This window comes from Coenobita brevimanus, chromosome 19 (genome assembly GCF_032717465.1).
Source record: "Coenobita brevimanus isolate Jiangsu-jjx chromosome 19, ASM3271746v2, whole genome shotgun sequence".
Classification (NCBI taxonomy): domain Eukaryota; kingdom Metazoa; phylum Arthropoda; class Malacostraca; order Decapoda; family Coenobitidae; genus Coenobita; species Coenobita brevimanus.
In genome coordinates, this window is record NC_136972.1 from 29,256,277 (window position 1) to 29,278,173 (window position 21,897).

Consider the following 21,897-nt stretch of genomic DNA (forward strand, 5'->3'; position numbering starts at 1 on the left):
CACCAAGGAAAAGATGTTACATGCACGTCACCTAGAATAACCTCGAATTTAGTCACAAATCTAATAATTTCCAGGACGTAGGATAGATTCTCAGCATACTGTATATTTAGTTATTACGGGACTTGTATTTAAATATTTTGTTTTTGATGCTCTTACGTGACTGACATTTATTTTTTTTATTCGTATCTTTAATAAAGGCTCCAACACTCTTAAATGCGTCGGCCATGGTCACCAAATAGCGGCTGTTCACGCTGCTCGATCTCTGGCGTCCTTTCTATTCAGTTCCTTATCTTTGAGGCCACACTGTGTGACCTCGTCCCAGGTCTTTTCTTTTTGTTTGCTGTAGTTTTAGAAGGAATAAAATAGCAGCTGCAGCAACAGTAATAGTAGTAGTGGTAGTAGTATTAGTAGGAGTTTTAGTAATATATATATATATATATATATATATATATATATATATATATATATATATATATATATATATATATATATATATGCAAGAAGGAAGGAACTCCAGGGGCCAGCAAACCGTTCCTTCCAAGAAAAATAACAAAAACAATACAAGAGAGAGCCAAATTCAAGATCCGTTCATTTCGAGATGCCTGGACACACTGCGTTTGAAAGACTGGAGATCATAGGAAGTAGGAAATACAGACAGAGGGAGACAGTTCCAGAGTTGACCTGTTGCGTAAATGAAGAACTGGGAATAACGGTTAACTCTTGCATTAGATTGTTGGACAGAAAAGGGATGAGAGTTGCTAGACGGGTGCTACGCGCCCGTCGTAGAGGTGGAGGGATGCAAGCAGACAGTTCAGAGGAGCAGCGATCATTGAAATAGCGATAGAAAAGAGATAATGATGCAACATTGCGGCGAAGAGACAGAGGTTGAAGGGAGCCAGTAAGAGGAGAGAGTTGATGAGACGAAATGTGGGGAGCCTCCCCACACATGAGAGTTGTACTCTAAACAGGGGCGAATAAAACCCGTGTATAAAGTTAACAACTGTGCGGGGGTAAAGAAGGTACAGAGTCGGCTTAGCACACCTAATCTCTTGGAAGCAAATTTTACAAGAAATGCAATATGATCTTTCCAAGATAAGTCCCGAGTGAATGAAACCCCAAGCATGTTCAAGGATGATGCAGGGTTGAGCTGGATATTATTAAACATTAGTGGGTACTCCTGTGGAAGATTATGTCGTGTTGATAGGTGTAAAAACTGAGTTTTTGATGCATTAAAAACAAAAAGATTATTTTTACCCCAGACAGAGATACGAGCCAAGTCAGACATTAGGTGTGCCATAGCCTCATCCCTTGTTTGCTGAAGTAACTGGTGAGATAGACGTTGCGGGAACCGAATGGAAAGGTGAAGGGTGGAATCATCAGCGTACGAGTGGATAGGGTTAGATGTACAGCTTAGAAGGTCATTGATGAATAAAAGGAAGAGAGTTGGTGATAGGACAGAGCCCTGAGGAACACCACTGTTGATAGATCTAGGAAAAGAACGATGGCCGTCTACGACAACGACTATAGAACGACCAGAAAGGAAGTTATAGATGAAGGCACAGATAGAAGGATAGAAACCGTAAGAGGGCAGTTTGGAAATTAAAGATTTATGCCAGACTCGATCGAAAGCCTTTGAGATGTCAAGTGCGATGGCAAAGCTTTCGCCAAAGTCCCGAAAGGAGGATGACCATGAGTCTGAAAGGTAGGTGAGAAGATCGCCAGTGGAGCGTCCCTGACGGAACCCATGCTGACGATCAGAAAGAAGGTTGTGATAGGAAAGATGCTTTAAAACAGAGTCATCCTTTAAACTTGGGTGGAAAGATGTCAAGTTTATATCTAGTTAAACAATGTAACGTACACAAAGAAACTAAGGTGTAATAGAATAAACCGGCAAGGGAGAGGTGTTAGGGAATCTTCAGGGAAACATAAAACCCAACATTTAAACTTGGCGCCATTTTCTGAGAGGCGTGTGGGTGGAGGGAGGGACAGGAACCATCTTGTTAAACAGCGGGTCCAGTAATGCTCATTTCCTCGCCACTGTCTCCCCCACTAACGTCTCTATTGTGCCTTCATCTGGGGCATTTCGTAACGCATCTTTCCAAGCGATTTATTCTGCTTGCTGCGCTCTCCCTTATATTATGGATTGATGTAGCCTAGTTTGTAACATCTCTTCCTCAGCGATTTATTTTCCCTGCTGCGTCATTGCTGCATTTGTACCAGTATACTTTTCTCAGAACTCTTTAAATTGAATGACATCCTATTAAGCAGGCATATTGACTACACCTGGTATTATTTCACCTACAAAGATAACTCCTTTTCGGTTTACCTGATCGCCATTTGTAGTCACACTGAAGGATAGGTGTGACTGTAACAGCATACCTAAGGCTCAGCAACATTCACAGCTTCGGTATTTAACTTGTGAGGCTGACCCACTTCCGTCAGATAAAACAAATTTCATCACCTTACGTAAATTATCTTATCACGGCATTTCCACCCTTGTATGTATGTACGTATGTGTGTATGACTTGAATATGTATGTACGTATGTATGTATGACTTGAATGATTCGTACAGGAACATCGATGGAGACTGCTGCGTTGTGTGTGTGTGTGTGTGTGTGTGTGTGTGTGTGTGTGTGTGTGTGTGTGTGTGTGTGGGGTTGCTTGCGTGTTTTTGTTCTCAGAGATGTGTGCATGTACTTGTGTGTGTGTGTGTGTGTGTGTGTGTGGGTGTGTGTGTGTGTGTGTGTACCCGCTATCAATAATGCAGGCATAGTCCTTTAATCAATATCAAGGGAGAGCTAGAACTTAGGGTACAGGAATACCCCCCCCCTCTCTCTCTCTCTCTCTCTCTCTCTCTGTTTCTCTCCCCCTTCCTCTTCTCTTATCCTTCCTTTTCTTTCTCTTCCTTCTCCCAAATCCTCCCCCTTTCTCTACCCCCTTCCCCACCCTTGACCTGCTCTCTCTCTCTCTCTCTCTCTCTCTCTCTCTCTCTCTTATCACGAATGTTTTTTTGCCCTCCATATCTTTCCTCCCCCTCCCTCCCTCCCTACTGTATCTATCACCAGGGGGAGAGAGAGAGAGAGAGAGAGAGAGGAGTGACGTGATATGCAAAAAGATTAAAGCACTTCAGTCCAATAATAAATACAGACGTAGCCAAAAATATATGCCAAAAAGGAAAAGATATCGATAGATTAAAAAAAATGGAAAATATGTAGAGATAAAAATGAAAGAGAAACGAAAGAGAGAAAAAGGAAAACAAGAGAAGTCAAAATTAGAGAAAAAAAAGAAAACGGAAAAAAGAAAGGGAAGAAATGGGAAAAAGGGAGATATAAAAGAAAATATAGAAACAAATTATAGAAGCAAGAAAATTATAGAAACAAGTAACAGATAAAAATAGGAAAAAGAAAGGAAGGAGGAAATTAAAGAAAAAAGATAGAGGAAAATAAAAAAGAAAGATAACTGAAAAACTAAAAGACAGAGATGAAAACGGGAGAAAATGACTTCGAGGAAAAAACAAAAGAAAATGAGAGAGAAAACGAAGGAACGAGAGAAAAGAAGACGGAGAAAGAACGACGGAAAAACCCCTCACCTTATCACTAGTTTCGTGCACTTGAACTGAACGATTTTTTTTTAACTTCGGTGATGGAGGTTTGGAGTGAGATTACGGAAGAGTTCTAAGTGTTGCTAGGCTTACTACTGCCGCTGATGGGAGGCGCCCTCGTGTGGTGGCACTTATATAACCAGCTTGCTCCTCTGCCTGGTTATACATACATACATACCGGTACTGTACATACCTACACATGGATACATACACGGGTACGTACATACACATTGATACACATACATACATTAATTGGCGTACATACAGATATACATACATACATACATACTGTACATGCATACACATATACATACATACAAACCCATCCATCCATATATGCATCTATCCTTCCATCCATCCATACATACATACATACATACATATCCATCCATCCATCCATCCAACTGTCCATACATGCTTACGTACATATATATATATATATATATATATATATATATATATATATATATATATATATATATATATATATATATATATATATGCATTCGATTAACCCCATGGTTCTTGATGTATCCCTGTCTCACTGGGGTTGGTCATGGTACAGCTGCTGTTTTATGGACTAGAAGGTAAACCAAGTGCCAAGAAACAGCTAATGCTTCCCAACAGCTGCTGGAAGCTGTTGTGAAAAATGAATATGAGATGTGTACTAATTACTCTTGGGATTTATCTTGGAAAGATCATAATACCTCTCTTGTAAAAATTGTCCCCAGAAGGTTAGGTGTGCTAAGCCGACTCCATGCCTTCTTTACCCCTGCACAGTTGTTGACTTTACAGTATATATGATCTGTTCGCCCCCGTGTGGAGTACAGCTCTAATGCGTGGGGAGGCTCCACACATACAGCTCTCCTCAGCGAGGTGGAGTTAAAGGCTTTTCTTCTCCTTAACTCTCCTCCTCTTACTGGCTCCTTCAACCCCTGTCGCTTCACCGCACTGTTGCATCTTCACCCCTTTTATGTCGCTGCTTCAATGGTCACTGCTTCTCAGAACTGTCTGCTTGCATCCCTCCACCTCTACGAGAGGCGCGTATCCAGTAACAACTCTCATTCCTTTTCTGTCCTGCTCTCTAATGCAAGAGTTAACCGTTGCTCCCAGTCCTTCATGTATGCAACGGGTTAGCCCTGGAACTGTCTTCCACTGTCCGTATTTCCTATTGCTTATGATCTCCATACGCATTGAGTCCAGGCATTTCGAAATGAACAGAACTTGAATTTGGCTCTCTGTTATTTTGTTTTTATCTTTTTCTAGGAGAGAATAATCTTTTGGACTTCTAACCTTTGGTTCCTTCTTCCTTGCATTATAAAAGAAAAAAATAATGAGTCTCAGCTTAGACCTTTGAATCCATCCACAGTCACATTAAGATGTTACTACTTGTGGCAGAGTGTGTCCTGCCTATGAGTGATCATTTGGTTGCTGTGCCTCTTTCATATTAACCTGGCCCAGAATTTCGTCCTTTTGCAGATTCCACGTAGCTCGGTGGCAGAAAAAGATCATACTACGGCTGTTCATTCTTTCCACAGCACTTCTTCGTAACTAGCGCCATATTCTAGTGTTAATCTCTTGCTGTGACTAAGCATTCAAGATGGAGAGATGGCATTTCTAGGCCAGGTTAGATTAAAAGGAGTATAGGTAGGTGAAGGAAGCCCTAAAACCTTTCCCTAAGCGATTTATTTCACTCAGTACCTCGTTGGGTCCGTGGTAGTCATGTATTTACGGTCATGATGTTTGGTGGTTATGCAAAACTTCCCCAAAAATTTCCAGTCTTTCAAAAGGAGGATGGATGACTGCAGGAGGAAGGCAATTTAAGCCTGTAGTCCACTGGGTTCACGTTTAGATGAGCCTGGGGGTTGTGATTACTACTACTACTACTACTACTACTACTACTGCTGCTGCTACTATTACTACTACTACTATTACTGTTATGATGATGATGATGATGATGAAGATGATGATTATTATTATCATTATTACTATTATTACTTGTGGTAGGTTGTGGCGCTCGCCATCCACTCATTCGATGTAGTGTTGCATTGGGTGTCTACCCTTTCCTCTCTTCCTTCCTCTTCTGTCTTTCCTTTATTCTTTCCTCTTCCTTCTGCCTAATGGGTGACTTCACACTCCCTCTTTTGTCTTTCTTTCCTTCACTTTTTCCTCTTCCTTCTATCTATGGGTGACTCTACACTGAGTGACAAGCCAAATGGTTTCCTTTACACCAAGAAACCATTAACCACGCTGGGTGGTAACCATATAACCAAATTATGGCGCCTGGTGGTTTAGTGGGTAATTAAGACCCTCCAGTCGGATTGAGCTGATGAAGGTTTATATCCAAGGGATGGTTGGGGTTTATTGCTCACATAATACCACTCAGGGATGAGTGAGGCTGGTCTCTATCATCATGTCAGGACCAACTTGCCTAGCCCCGGGCTCCTACACTCCTCATGGGGCTGCATAGGATTGGATGATGGATGGATGGATTACTACTACTACAACTACTACTACTACTACTACTATTACCACTACTACTACTACTACTACTACAACAACTACTACTACTACTATTACTACTACTACAACTACTACTACTACTACTACTATTACTACTACTACTACTACTATTACTACTACTACTACTACTTGAACAGAATTACCTTTAGTACACCTGCTTGCTGTACTGAAGAGGTTAATGAAGGCTGTATCTAACCGCTCCGATTCGAAAGTCGGTTAAGGAAGCACCCTAACACCTTTTCCTAGGCGATTTATTTTGCTTATTACACCTTACTATCCTGTTCGGTTTTATAAATCCCTCGAACATCGCCATACTTTGCATAACTTACAAAGGGATATTTACCAATCGCACCCAAAACTAAATCGCTTAGGAACAGGTGTTAGGAAGGGGTTTGACGTGATTGTAGCTAAGTGGTTTTATCTGTTTTTATCTACCACTTAAGAGGGATTGAGTACCAGAAGGGTTAAGTGGCTGATAAGAGAGATTAGATAGATAGATAGATAAATAGGTGGGTCATGGTTTATAGAGCATTATAGATGTTGTATTTAGAACAGGAGAGAACAGAATAATATAAGGGAAATATGAGAGAGAGAGAGAGAGAGAGAGAGAGAGAGAGAGAGAGAGAGACTTGCTGTGTGTCACCTGCACCCAGACAGGATGTGACGAGTGTTACTGTGGTGACGGCCCCTCTCTCTCTCTCTCTCTCTCTCTCTCTCTCTCTCTCTCTCTCATTTTCCTAGAGTATGTCAAGGATATGAAAAAAAAAAAAAATCCCTAACTGATGACCACTTTCATCCACTCACGCTGACTCCACACTGAGGGGCAAACCAACATTTTTTCCCCTTAAACCATACCCAACTGGCGCCTGGTGGTCTAGTTGGTTACGGGGCTCCACCTGGATGGCATATTTAAGGGGTTTACATCTGAGAGGTGGCTGGGGTTTATTGCTTCTTATGACCTCTTCCTTAGCGGTTTATTTTTCTTATTTAACGTGTCCGACTCGGGGCAAAGGCTTCGGGGCCTATTCCCAAGTCCCAGTAGTCCTCCTTGGGGCCCAGTAGTCCTCCTACATCTCCACATGTCACCACTTCGGCGCTAACACCCACCATCCATATTGAATACATGCTAGGGCTGTCTCATACAGGACTGGTGTACTGGTATTAGCGGGGGTACTTTTATGACATGTCGGCGGGTCATCTGGTAGATCAGAAAAGTCTGCTTTTTAAGAAATTCAAATCCTTAAAGAGTTTCCTGCCCCGGCCTGGATTCGAACTTGGGTCCACTAGGATTGCAGGCCGCCTCTCTGCTGATTCTGCAACTGCCTTCTTAATCCTTTTTTTTCATGTAATCCATCTTTGATATGAAAATGTAAACATATACATGAGAGTAGCAGCCTGCAGTAAGCAAAATAAATCGCTAAAGAAAAGGTGTTTGGGTTACTGCCTCCCTAAGATGTCGGCACTGAGTAGCCTAGCCCCAGGACCCTACGCTGCTGATAGCCAAACAAGGATTATATAATACATAGCTATAGATAGATAGACTGATAGGCGATCGATAGATAGACATGTAGACAGATAGATAGGTGATAGATAGACAGATGGACGATATACAAATTGATATATATATATATATAGGCGATGGATGGATAGATAGATAGGTGATATAGATAGATAGATGACAGGTAGATAAGTAGATAGGCGATAGATAGTCACAGGAGATAGATAAACGATAAATAGATAGGCGATGGATAGACAAACATAGGCGATAGACAAATAACAGATTAAGGATTTGAATTTCATTAAATCAGACTTTCCTGATCTACCAGAAGACCCGCCGACATGTCGTAAAAATACCCCCGCTAATACCAATACACCAGTCCTGTATGAGACAGCCCTAGCATGTATTCAATATGGACGGTGGGTGTTAGCGCCGAAGTGGTGACATGTAGAGGTGTATGGTATGTAGGAGGACTGCTGGGCCTTGATAGCAGGATGTGAAGCCTATGCCCAGAGTCGGACACATAAAAAAAAATAGATAGATAGACGATAGATAGAGACAGAATGAACGAGCTAAAACATAACATTTTCCCCCCAAAAAATCCTTACTAAACTGAACGATATAATTCGGTAAAGGAAAAAAAAAAAAAAAAAACGAAAGAAAGAAAGAAAGATATAAACGTGAACGATTAATTCCAAAAATTCCTGTAGTTTTTTTTATATATATCGGGCTGAATGAAAAATGACTATATTATTTTTTTTTTTCACCCCTCCATTGCGAGGACGTGTGGATTTTTAAAATTCAGTTTTAAATTTTTGAGTTCAAAGGAAGGTTTATATCTGGTCTTTATTGTTGTGGAGAAGGTCGTGACTCTCCTCCACTACACACACACACACACACACACACACACACACACACACACACACACACACACACACACACACACACACACACACACACACACACACACACACACACACGCTCGCTGGTGCAATGGTAACGTTCCCGCTTGCCAACTGGTGGACGGGAGTTCACTCCTCGCTCAGGTTGCGAAAAGTTTCACTGACGAAGTGGGTGGTTACTGTCCCCCTCGAGCAAGGGGACGGGTGTGTGCGTGTGTGAAGGTCACAGCCTTGCCCTTAGATCGGACTATATGAGCTCTCAGCTTCCTTCCGGGAGGGTAAAAGCTGACGATCACGACCATCAAGTGATCCTGACCGACCCGGTGAATTACACACACACACACACACACACACACACACACACACACACACACACACACACACACACACACACACGGGAAGAGAGAGAGAGAGAGAGAGAGAGAGAGAGAGAGAGAGAGAGAGAGACACACACACACACACACACACACACACACACACACACACACACACACACACACACACACACACACACACACACACACACACACACACACGAGAGAGAGAGAGAGAGAGAGAGAGACGTAATTACCATATGTTGTTCTTTCCTGTGGACTTTGAAAATACATTAACCTATATAATATTTTTAAGGTCGCGTCCAGACTATATATCTGCTGGCGCGGGGGGGTACGGGCGGGGTTTAACATCACTGTAACTTGAATTTCTCGCCCACTCCCACCTACACCTTCCCACACCCACCCCGCGTCAGCAAGAATATGATGTGGACGGGACTCAATATTTCACCCATTCTACAGGAACTACATAATCACGGCGCCGAGGGAGTGGGTGCACGGGGAAGCGACGCAGGTGTGTGTGTTTGTGAGTGACCCCGGCGCCCCTGCTGGCTCCATCACCCTCTCCGTCAACTACACGAGGCACTTCTACAAGCAGGAGGAGCAGCTTGTTGTGATCCTACCCCACACCACCGTTCCCATACCTGCTGGTGGGTTGAAGGACAGAGATAAATAGTTTGTGTTTATACTCTCATTTCTTTCTTTCTTTCTCTCTCTCTCTCTTTCTTTAAGCTCGTCGTCATCCTACCCCACATCCTGCTGCTGGGTTGAAGGATAGAGATAAATAGTGTGTTTATACTCCCACCTCTTCCTTTCTTTTTCTTTCATTCTTTTAGCTCGTCGTCATCCTCCCTCACATCACCCCATACCTTCTGGTGGGTTGAAGGATGTAGATCAATAGGTAGTTATAGATTAGTGGATAGCCTCTGTTTATGCTCTCACATTATTTATTTATTTATTGATACACAAACGCATGCCATTGGGTCCTTCCTGCTCCAGAGGGAGGAATTCTTCTTCTTCGTCTTCTTATTTTCATCGTGTTCTTCCTCCTCCTCCTCCTCCTCCTCCTCCTCCTCTTCTTCTTCTTCTTCCTCTTCATTCCCTTTTCCTTGTCTTTTTGTTTTCTCTTCGACTTTATAAAACTTAGGACTTTCGTTTCTTTGTGAGGTGCCATAGACGCTGAAAAGATTGTTGTTACGAAAATTCACTGTGTCTTCAATTTCAGAAGTATCTTTATATTGCAGATGGTATATTCCTTTAAAAAAATCATTCTTTGTCAAAACTTCATCCTTTGGCAGATTATATTTTTGAGTTGAGCCTTTGCAGTCCCACTCCGTTGTCATTCTCGTCGTAAAGGAAGCACCTAACAGCTCTTCCGAGGCGATTTATTTTCGGATATTGGTGGTTAATATCGTTTTGCCTGTTATTTATGCAGAGTATGGCGACACTGGAAGGATTTATTTAACACGGTAGTGGGTAGTAAGGTGTAACAAACAAAATAAATCGCTTACGAAGAGGTGTTGTGGAGCTTCCTTGCCCGACGAGGACCAAGAAGGGATGATGATTAGGTCGTTAGAGTACAAAGAAAATAAGTCACGAAGAAGTGCTAGCGATTTCGTGGTGGGCAAAACCGTTGTCCTGCGGCTTCTACTGCGAATTTGTGGTCAGTTGGGCTACCGGTAGTTCTCTCTCTCTCTCTCTCTCTCTCTCTCTCTCTCTCTCTCTCTCTCTCTCTCTCAGGTTGGAGTAGAACATGTGGGAGGTTTCGTTGCACCTCTTCCTTAGCGATTTATTTTGCAAATGACACCTCAGTGCCTCAGTGTCCTGTGTTATTGAAGCAGAATATGACCTTCTTCATCTCCTCGTCCTCGTGCTCCTCCTCCTCCTCCTCCTCCTCCTCGTCCTCGTTCTCCTCCTTCTCCTCCTCCTCCTGCTTCTTGATATATAAAACAGCCACCAAGCCACTATGTTTGATTAGTGGGGGACCTCTCTCTCTCTCTCTCTCTCTCTCTCTCTCTCTCTCTTCTTATGTTTGTTATAATCTGTATGGTTCTCGGATTACAGTATATAGGAATCATTTAGGCTGTGTGATGTGTGTAATAACCTTTATCTGTCTGTCAGTCTGTCTGCCTATCTATCTGTCTTTCTGTCTGTCTGTTTGCCTGTCTATCTGTCTGTCTTCCTGTCTATCAATGCCTCTCTCTCTCTCTCTCTCTCTCTCTCTCTCTCTCTCTCTCTCTCTCTCTGTCTTGCAGGCAGAGCGGATGTTTTGGTACCAGAGACAAAGCATTTCAACAGCCTTATTCTCTCTATCTATCTATCTATCTGTCTGTCTATCTATCTAGCTATCTTTCTGTCGGTTTGTGTGTCTGTCTATCCTTGTATCCATCCATTAAGTCATTCATGTATATATCTATGTATCTATCTGTCTATCTATTTATCCATCCACTTATTCATCCATCCATTTATCTGTCTATCCATCTCTCTATCTGTCTCTCTACTTCCATTTGTCTCCATCCATCCATCCACTCACCCATCTCTCTGGTTATTTATGCATCCATCCATCCACCCATCCATCTATCCATCCATCAATCCATCCATCCATCCATCCATCCATCCATCTGTCTATCAGTCTATATCACCATCCATCCATCCACCCATCTTTCTATCTTTATCTCTCTGTCTGTCAATCCATCCATCCAGCTATCTTTATCTATCTATCAATCCATCCATCCATCTCTTCCAGGCAAGACGGAGTTTTGCGAAGACATCTTTGTCCCGGAGACCAAGCAGTACTACGGCCACCTCTCCGTCCTCGGCGAAATTGCAGGTACGAAGATCAACCACACGGCGCGAATCAACCTTAAATCCGGGCTGTACCGCACCGTGATGCAGACCGACAAGTACCTGTACCAACCCGGGCAGAAGGTACAGATGCGCATGCTGACCATCACCGGAGCCAACTTGACCGTGTCCACAGAACCGGTATGACGGCCATCTTGTTTTGTTGTTGTTGTCCTCACCTCCCTCCTTCTTACTCCTCCTCCTCCTCCTCTTGCTTTTTCTTTTCTTCCTCCTCCCCTTTCTTCCCTTTCTTTTCTTCCTCCTCCTCTTTCTTCCTTTTCTTTTCTTCCCCCCGTCCTCCTCCTGCTGCTTCTCCTCCTCCTCCTCCTCCTCCTCCTCCTCTTTCTTCTTTTTCTTATGTTTTCTTCTCGTTTTCTTTAGACAGTATGAATAAAATTAAACCTCTCTTTGGTGCTAGAGATTGGTGCCTTCTCGTGGGGGACACCAATATAACCGTGTGTGTCAGCTGCCTATACAAACACTGCTCACTCCCCTTGTACCCAAAGGAGTATGGAAGACTGCAGTAGGGTATATTCAGCCCGTACTGGGATTATATTCAGTTGAGTCTGGGGTCACAACAACAGCAGTAGTGATGCCTCCCTTTTCTCCCACTCATCCCAGTACCACCAGGATGCTGAATATATAGTAATCACTTGTAGATAGCATGAAAAAGTAGCTGTAATTTGCACGAGTCGTGTGCGCTCTCATTCACTCACTTGATGTAGTGCCTTTATCATTCTTTTTCTGTGTCTGCCCTCCTCTCCTCCTATTTCTTCCGTTTTTCATGCCACTTTTTATTACTCTTATGTACTTTTCAGGTGACATTAATTTGAGTGACAAGCCTAATGGTTTCCTGTAAGCCAGGAAACCATTTACAACGCTGGGTGGTAACCACATAACCAACACATACGTGTTCCCAGCGTGTCAGTAAGTGGGTTGGCGGAGGGTTAGTGCCCCTCCGTAAAACAACTAACTCAGGACAAACGACCACCCCTTACGGGATAATGTTGTCTGGCTATAGACAGATAGATATATGTGCTCTCTTAGTTCGAATATTGCTCACCCTTGTGGAATAGATGTGGAGAAGTTGAACTAAACCAACTGGATAAAATTCAGAACAAAGCTGTGAGAATAATTAATAATCCAGCAATGAATTATTTTCACTACAAGTAAGACGGAATGTTGCCTCCTTTGCATTATATTAGAGATACTTGTATTGCAAATGATGAGATGAAGTTGCATCTACTATGCCACCTCTCCACGCCTTCCTCCTTGATACACAGGCATTTAGTGACGGCCATATGGCTTTGCTGTCACACTGCCATATTTCAGAACTGCTGCCCATCAAAATTCACATATTCTCCCAACTGCTTCCCTTTTGAACTCGCTTCCCCGTGTTAGTTTCCACCCAAACTCGAACTCATAGCGACTCAAGTCGAACTGTTACATATTTTTTATGAATGGAGAACACCTGTGTAATTTGGTGTATGGAATTTTTAATTTGTTTTTCTTACTTTTCTCATCTTTTGTGAATAAAGTAATTACCGTACTACCGTAACAGAAGCCTTTCGTTTTTGCGAATTTCAGTACCGCGAGGTGTGGGTAACGTCACCATCGCGGACTCGTATCGCCCAGTGGCTGGACGTGGACAACGCCGCTGGATTGGTGCACCTCGATATGACGCTAGCAGACGAGCCAGAGGAGGTGAGAGAGGAGTTTTGCACACTTTCCCCCCGTATCTTTCTGTGTTGCACTTTATATGTCTCTCTTTCTCACTGGTATACTCAAGTTGGAAAGCATTCTCTTTCCCACATTTATTCTGTTTCTTTTGTTGTTTCTCTTAGTGATTCTCTGTCTCAAGTACAATGGAAGGATTTTTACTTTTTTGGTGCATTTGTAGGCCTATATGACCCAAGCGGACGAGCCCGAGGAAGCGAGAGATTCTTTTTGCATACTTTATGCCTCTCTCTCTCTCTCTCTCTCTCTCTCTCTCTCTCTCTCTCTCTCTCTCTCTCTCCAGCCCGCAGTCCACTGGGTTCACGCACACATCATCTTTCAGGGTCAGTACACCATCACCGCCAAAACGCAAAACAACGAAACAAGCCGCGTGCACTTCGAGGTCAAGGATTACGTTCTGCCACGGTTCGAGGTCGTCCTTCAACCTCCCAAGCTCCTCCTCGCCACAGACAGCCAGTTCTCTGTCAGCATTTGTGCCAAGTGAGTTTCTCTCTCTCTCTCTCTCTCTCTCACCATCTGTGCTTTGTGTGTGTGTGTGTGTGTATTTATGTATGCATATATGTACTTTATTTCTCTCTGTCAGCCTCTTTATGTTTTTGTATCTTTCTCTGTCTATCTGTCCATCGGTCTGTCTATATCTGTCTACTCGTCTTCAGATACACTTTCGGGGAGCAGGTGAAGGGCAATGTGACGCTACAGGTGGACAATGGACGCTCACGTGGATGCCAAGTCAAATTCAACATCACTGACCAGGTGTGTATAATGAACAGTATTTATGTTTACCGTACCTCATGCCAGCCTTATGCGGATATCTATCAGTCTATCTATCGGTCTGTCTGTCTATCTGTCTGTCAGTCTGTTTATCTGTCTGTTTATCTATCCATCTATCTATCTTTCTATTTGTCTATTAATCTATAGGATATCTTTAAAAAACACGGGAACTTCTGATCCCCTCCGACCATGTAAACTTGTGAATCTGGGTCAGTGCGAGAAAACTGCCCATCTCTGTCTGTCCGTCTATCTGTCTATCTGTCCATGTATCTGTCATGCTAAAGCTTATTTTCGTAACCCTTTCAGTGCGATATGTCATCTTTTAGGTAATTTTTTACTGCCACCAGACAGTTTTATGCACCTCAAGATACACTTTTTTGAACTAGAGGGGTTATAAGTGTTTTGGCATTGGTTTTCTTTTTTTCACTTGATTTCAGATCTTTATACCGTGGCGAGTGAGTTATAGGAGCCTGAGTGTGTAGATATTTTGACTGTAGGTGGTGTACTTTGGTCTTTAATTCAAGGAATGGCTGGAAGAAGGAAGGATGTGAGAAGAGAGGGGGAAATCAGTAGGATGGAAGCTGTAGAAGCAATGAAGAAAGTCAAAATGGGGAAAGCCCCAGGAATTGATGGAGTGTGTGGTGAAGTGTTGAAGCATGGGGGAGAGATAGTAGTAGAATAGATGTGGAAGATGTGCAAGGTGGCCTGGGAGGAAGGTAGAGTCCCGGAGGATTGGAAGTCAGGTATAATTATTCTCTTGTACAAAGGAAAAGGGAAAAAAGAAGTGTGTGGTAATCATAAGGGCATTTGTCTTCTTAGTATAATAGGAAAAGTATATGGTAGGATACTTATTGACGGAGTTAGGGAAATACCAGAGGTATTAGTTGAAGAACAACAGGGAGGTTTTAGGAAGGGAAGAGGTTGTGTAGATCAGATATTCATTCTTAGATCCTTAGTGGAAAAGTTTCTAGAGATGCGGCCTTCATGGATATGCAGAAAGCATTTGACAGGGTGGATAGACAAGAATTGCAGAAAGTATTAAGAATATAATTATGGAGTAGATGGGAAGTTGTTGAAGGCCGTGAAGAGTATGTATGAAGGTGCTAAGGCTGCAGTGTGTGTGGATAGTGAACTGAGTGAATTTTTCTATTTGAAGGTTGGGTTGAAACAGGGATGTGTCATGTCTCCTTGGTTGTTCAATCTATATATGGATGGGGTTATAAAAGAGATACTAGGTAGGGCAGTGGATGTTGGAGTGGCCCTACTGAGATAGGGCAGTGTTTGGAAACTCCCTGTACTGTTGTTTTCAGATGATACTGTGTTGTTAAGTGAAGACGAGGGGGAGCTGCAGGGCTTGGTGGATGAGTTTGGGAGAGCGTGTAAGAAACAGAATGTAAAGGTGAATGTAGGGAAGAGTAAAGTTACTGTCTTCGAGAGAAATTAAGTCAGTGAATGTACAGTGAGGTTGGATGGGGAGGAAGTGGAAAATATGAGAACGCTTAAGTACTTGGGTAGTGTGATGAGTAAAGATGAAAGTTTGGAGGGTGAAATGCTTGAAAGGGTACAACAAGGAAGAAAGATTGCTGGTTCCTTGAAAGTAGTGATAAGAAACAGGGGAGTGAGCATGGAAGTGAAAAAGTTACTGCATGACAGTATTGTGATACCAACTCTAACGTATGGAAGCGAAGCTTGGACCTTGTTGGAGGGACACAAGTCAAGAGTGAGAGCAGTGGAAATGAGTTATTTGAGAGGAGCATGTGGAGTCACATGGAGAGACAGACTGGCAAATGAGGATGTGAAGGAGCATTGTGGTGTGGATGTGGATGTGATAGGAAGTGTTAGGAGAAACACACTGAGGTGGTTTGGCCATGTGTAGAGGATGGAGAATGAGAGACTGACAAGAAGAGTGAGGAGAGTGTATGAGAGTGGGGTGGAGGGGGAGAGAGGGAAGGGGAGGCTGAGGATAAGATGGAGGGATGGAATAGAGAGGTATATGAGGGAGGGGGGTTTGAGCTGTGAGCAGGGCAGTGAAATGACGGGGGACAGGGCAACATGGAGGCGATTTGTTTGTGGCCACTCTGTATGGGATTAAGGCATCTGGCAATAGATAGATAGATAGATAGATAGAGAGACTGATTAGAAGGGGGTGTGTGAGTGAGGTGGAGAGTGGAGGGGGAGGAGGAGACCAAGGATGAGATGGAAGGATGAGACTGATGAAAAGAGTACTCGTATATGTGAGTGAGACCATGTAGGAGAGGGGGAGGGGGAGACTGAGAATGAGATGGAGGGACGGGGTGGAGAAGTATATGGATAAGGATTGTGTGAGTTGGAGGGAAGACAGTCTGATGGTGGGGGACAAGTTAACACAAAGTAATTGTTAAAAAGAGTGTTTAGTCATCAGCTGTCAGGATGCAAGGACATGCTGGTTGAGTCAGCTGATGTGTGAATGGTGGACAGTGACATGGACTCATTTTTATGTATTTATTTATTTATTTATGATATCATGTGGTTTTATTCAGCTGGGAGTGAGAAATGAGCCTAAATAATACAAATGTCTGTATCCTGTCCTCAGCTGCAGGATGCAAGGCTATGGTGGTAATGTGTATGAGCATTTGACTGATTGTGCTCTGAACTCCTCCAGTATTTTAGTCAAATGTTTTGAGCTTGGAGTGAATCATAGGAGCCTGGATAATTTAAAAAATCCGTGTTCTGTCCTCAGCTGTCAGGATGCAAGGATATGGTGGTCATGTGTATTTGACTGATTGTGCTCTGAGCTCCTTCTCCAGTATTTTTTTTTGTCAGATGTTTTGAGCTTGGAGTGTCATAGGAGCCTAAATAATAAATAATCTGTATTCTGTCCTTAGCTGTCAGGATGCAAGGATATCGTGGTGCAGTCGGCTGATATCCACATGATCGACTGTGATGTGAATTCCATTTACCTGGTGGCCACAGTGGCTGAGGAAGGCACTGGGGTGGTTCTGTCCTCCATGCGTTCTGTTCAAATACACCGCAGACCCGTCACCTTCAAACTCATTTACCAGGACAATTACATGAAGCCCAACCTGCCCTATGCTATCAAGGTTTGTTGGTGATGATGATGATGATGATGATGATGATAATTTGTATGTTGATAGAATGATGAGAATGATGACAGTGATAGTGATGATGATGATGATGATGATGTTGAAAAATATGTTTACAGTGTAGGTAATGCAGACAACAGTGATGATGATGATGATAACAATGATAATGATGATGATGACAATGTACATGGCTTAGATTCCAGTGATAATGATTACAAACCGGTGATAATGATAATGATGCTGATGACGATAATGATGGTTTTAGGTGAAGGCAGAGCTACCTGATGAAAAGCCAGCCAGTGGTGTAGAGGTAGAGGTGTGTGCTGGTGACCACTGCTCCAACATCACCACGCCTGAAAGTGGGCTCATCTCTACCTACCTCTCCTCCTACGACACCAATAAAGTCATAGTAAGCTCTTCCCCCACTCATTGTATGTGTTCAGACAGTTGCTTCTTCATACGTAGATACAGATATGGATTAAACTCCACGATATTTGAGCATTTAAGCATGCCATAGAGAACTGATATTGCCAGAGTACAGTCACACTAGGAAGTGATGTCACAAAGTTCATTGATTTTAAATATACCTTTATTACATCCCTTACTAGTGCAACTGTACAGTTGTTGATTAATCCTGGCCTGTCTGGTCAAGCAGACCCGTCTACCACAGATAAGGAATTGCTTCTCTGGGTCCATCCTACAGGTATGGTACAGTATGTACAAGTATACCATGTAGAGATCTGACTACCATTTGCAGTAAACAGTGCCTCACCAAGGTCAGAACCAGGGTCTTAAGGTTGGTGAGGTGTGGGGAAATGTGAGGAGGTTTGACTCCCGGGTGGATGTTGCAGCTGCTCCACCCAGGGTTCACACCGCCACCACATGTAGGCTCCTTATCAGGATCTTTACAATGCTGTGTATAAAAAAAGAGAGAGAAAATAAAGTGATAAGCGAGACAAAAATATGAGTTGTTTATAGGTACTGGTACAATAAGAGTCGTTGGTTTATAGGTTACTGGTATTGTAAAGGTCTTTGGTTCATAGGTTGCTGGTATTGTAAGGATCTTAGTTTTATAGAGTACTGGTATTGTAAGGCTGTTTGATTTATAGGTTACTGATATTGTAAAGATGTTTTATATGCTTCTTAACAGATGAAGGCGTTGACAACCCGAGCAGCGATGTATGAGGCGTCCTTCTCCAGAAACATCGAGCACTACTACTCCCCTTCCAACTCCTCCCTCCTCATCTACGTCCCTGAGGAGAGCCTCAAGTGTAGCCAGGGCACTGGTGGCCTCGATCACAATCTCCCTGTCTTCTTCTCCGCCTCTGGCCAGACCACTGCTACTATCACTGTACAGGTAAGTCTGGTTGTGCAGTGTCGCTAAAAATTGTCACTATTGTCTTGCAGCATCAGTTATTGTACTGTTGTTTTTCGTTGGAGATGTCTTGATGTGTCAAATTGTTGATTTTACTAGATATCTTGCTGTGTCAGATTGTTTGTCTTGATGTGTCAGTGTTGATTTACTAGTTCTCTTGCTGTGTCAGATTGTTTGTTTTGATGTGTCAGAGTGTTGATTATCTTTGCAGATTGATGATTTTCACTGGAGACCTCTGTTTGTGTCAGACTGTTGATCGTGCTGTGTCTGATTGTTGATTTTCACTGTCTCTATCTGCATCATGTCATTGATTTTCACTGTAGCTGTCTTTCTGTGTCAGATTGTGTCGCGGCGAAGCATCCAGTTCACACACACTGGGGAATACGAGCTGCAGGAGGGAGAACTGCCCATCAGACCTGAGGACATGATTGAACCCCTGCCTGCCCCATTGGAAGGCACCATCAGAGGAGTCATTAACATTCCTATCAGACTGCCTCTCACAGCATCACCCAATGCAAGGGTTAGTTTATTACTGTATCTATCTATCATCTAGCTGTCATTGTGTCTGTCTTTCTGTCTGTCTGTTTATCTATCTCTGTATCAAACCCCTATCCACCCCACAGCCATGTACAGTACCATCAGAGACATTAACATCCCCATCAAATTGCCTTACACCGCATCACCTAACACCAGGGTTAGTCCAGTAGTGTGAATGTCTGTCTCTTTGTCTACCTATCATTCTATATGTACATCAAAGTATAGTGGCTTTATGGTGCAGGTTGTGGTGTGGATGGTGCTTGAGGATGGTGAAGTGGTGTCGGATACAAGGGAAGTGGAAGTGGAGAAGTGCCTGGCCAACTCTGCCCATCTTTCTTGGTCCCATGACAAGCTACAGCCAGGGGAAGAAGCACAGCTGAAGGTTGAGGCAGCACCAAGCTCTGTCTGCAGTGTAGGTGAGAATGTGGGGAGGGCGAGAATATGTGATGGTGATGATGATGATGTTGATGGTAGAACTTCCTGGTGTGAATGCTGTATAATGTGTGTGATGATGATGATGATGATGATGATTGTGGAACTCCGTGGTTAGCCTATAAGAATGGTAATGATGATGAAACTTTTGGATGATAACGTAAAAAGTGTGATGATGCTGCTGCTGATGATGATGATGGAGGTCTGTGGTGAGGATATAAAAAATGTGATGATGAAACTTCTTGATGGTAATATAAAAAGTGTGATGATGATGATGATGATGATGATGATGATGATGCTAATGATGATGATGATGATGGAGCTCCATGGTGAGAATATAAGAAATGGGATAATGATGAAGCTTCTTGATGATAACATTAATAGTGTGTTGATGATGATGATGATAATGATGATGATGATGATGATGCTCTGTGGGGAGATAGAAGAAATGAGATAATGATGATGATGATGAAGCTTCTTGGTGATAACATTACAAGTGTGATGATGATAATATCAGTGATGATAATAGTGGTGATAATGATCAAGATGATGATGATGATGATAATGAAACTACATAAGGAAGACAATATTACTGTGCCTTGTGTTTGTGTACAGGTGTAGTGGACAAGAGTGTAGAGCTGCTCAATCCCGGAGGTGACCCATTCTCCCTGTACGCCATCTTCAGTCCCCTCGCCCACTTCCAAGTCAGCAAGTGGAGCGGTGCACAAGTGGATGATTACCAGTACTGTAGGGATCAGTTCCATGCTGATGAGGAAGGTGAGGAATGGGTGCTGTCTCTCTCTCTCTCTCTATCTATCTCTCTCTCTCTCTAACAAATAAGAATTTCTCTGGTATTTACACAGTACAGTACATACACCTATGAATAATTTTCAGGATATCACAATATCTATCTGTCTATTTATCCATCTATCTATATAGACATAGGTATAGATAGACTGAGAGATAGGTTTTTAAAATGAGAAATCATGGGAGTGAGAGAACCACATTTATGACTTATTTTTCATTTAATTCTTTATCTTGCCTAGGAGCCTTTTTTATTTTATTTTTTTATTTTTTCTGAGGATGTGTAGTATTACCTTCATGAACCATAGATATAACCTTCATTACTGCTTCAAGAGTCTCACACTGTCTAATTTCTCCCTTCAGATTCATCTATGTACTACAGCAATTATGTGGATGCACTGAAGATGTTTGATGTGAGTGTTTGTATTTTTATTTTTGAATATTTTTGACTTTCATGAGATAGTATTAAAAGTACAAATGGCTGTGCATCTGAGGTGTATAAGAAAAGTGATGATATGTGTTTTTATTTTTGAATATTGTTGGCTTCCATAAAATGATATGTTTTTATTTTTATTTTTGAATATTTTTGGCTTCCATAAAATAGTATTAAAATGCAAATGGCTGCTCTTGTGAGATATATATAAAAGAAAGGGATGATGTGGTACTTTTATTTTCAGTTTGAATATTTTTTTTCCTCATTAAAATTGTTAAGAAAATGATGTAAGGGATTAAAAAATATTGGATTGTAGTGGTAGGATTTTGAGGGCTTGAATGATGAATGTGTGGCCCATTTCACATATTTTATTCTGTTGATAAGACTCCCGCTTTTGTACTTTCTCTTTGCTTGTTTCTGGAGGGTTAGTGCCCCTCCCCGTAAAACAAATAACTCAAAGTCAAATAGCCACCCCTTGCGGGATTGTGGTGTCTGGCAATAGATAGATAGATAGAGTGTTTCTGAATCCTGCCTAACCCCATCCTCAGCTGAGAAAAATGATGATGATAAAAATGGTGGTGATGATGATGATGATGATGGTAGTGATAAAATACAGGGTTTTCACATGATGTCATCAGACCTAAAATCCTCCATCATGTCAGACATAAACAAGCTTACTACAGGTTGCCAAAGATTCTCTCTCTCTCTCTCTCTCTCTTGGTTCCTGATATTCTTTTTTTTTCTTTTTTTTTTTTTAGGATTCTGGACTGTTCATCTTCTCCAACCTGAAAGTGGAAACCAGGCCATGTGAAAAGGAAGGTAATGTCAGGATTATTTGATGTTTTATATACTGGTTTTATTCTAATTTACGGTGCTGGTTGGGGGTGCCTTCACGTGGTGGCACTGATATGATTGGTCACATCCAGTAGCCAGTATGAGTTGCAACAGTAATAGTAGCAGCAGCAGCAGCAGCAGCAACAGTAGCAGCAGCAGCAGTAGTAGTAGTAGTAGTAGTAGTAGTAGT

General features: G+C 42.4%; 1 protein-coding gene across 1 annotated transcript in view; it reads left to right on the plus strand.

Moving 5' to 3' along the window:
* LOC145391755 (alpha-1-inhibitor 3-like) overlaps positions 1-21,897 on the plus strand; it is a 37,208-nt gene that overhangs the window by 664 nt on the left and 14,647 nt on the right. Inside the window, exons 2-14 of the mRNA XM_080266293.1 lie at positions 9,320-9,507; positions 11,604-11,842; positions 13,289-13,405; positions 13,761-13,918; positions 14,095-14,191; positions 17,074-17,289; positions 17,558-17,701; positions 18,443-18,649; positions 19,008-19,187; positions 19,446-19,620; positions 20,252-20,413; positions 20,804-20,853; positions 21,632-21,692. Of these exons, the coding sequence (XP_080122419.1) occupies positions 9,320-9,507; positions 11,604-11,842; positions 13,289-13,405; positions 13,761-13,918; positions 14,095-14,191; positions 17,074-17,289; positions 17,558-17,701; positions 18,443-18,649; positions 19,008-19,187; positions 19,446-19,620; positions 20,252-20,413; positions 20,804-20,853; positions 21,632-21,692 (1,994 nt within the window). The remainder of the gene's footprint in view (positions 1-9,319; positions 9,508-11,603; positions 11,843-13,288; positions 13,406-13,760; positions 13,919-14,094; positions 14,192-17,073; positions 17,290-17,557; positions 17,702-18,442; positions 18,650-19,007; positions 19,188-19,445; positions 19,621-20,251; positions 20,414-20,803; positions 20,854-21,631; positions 21,693-21,897) is intronic.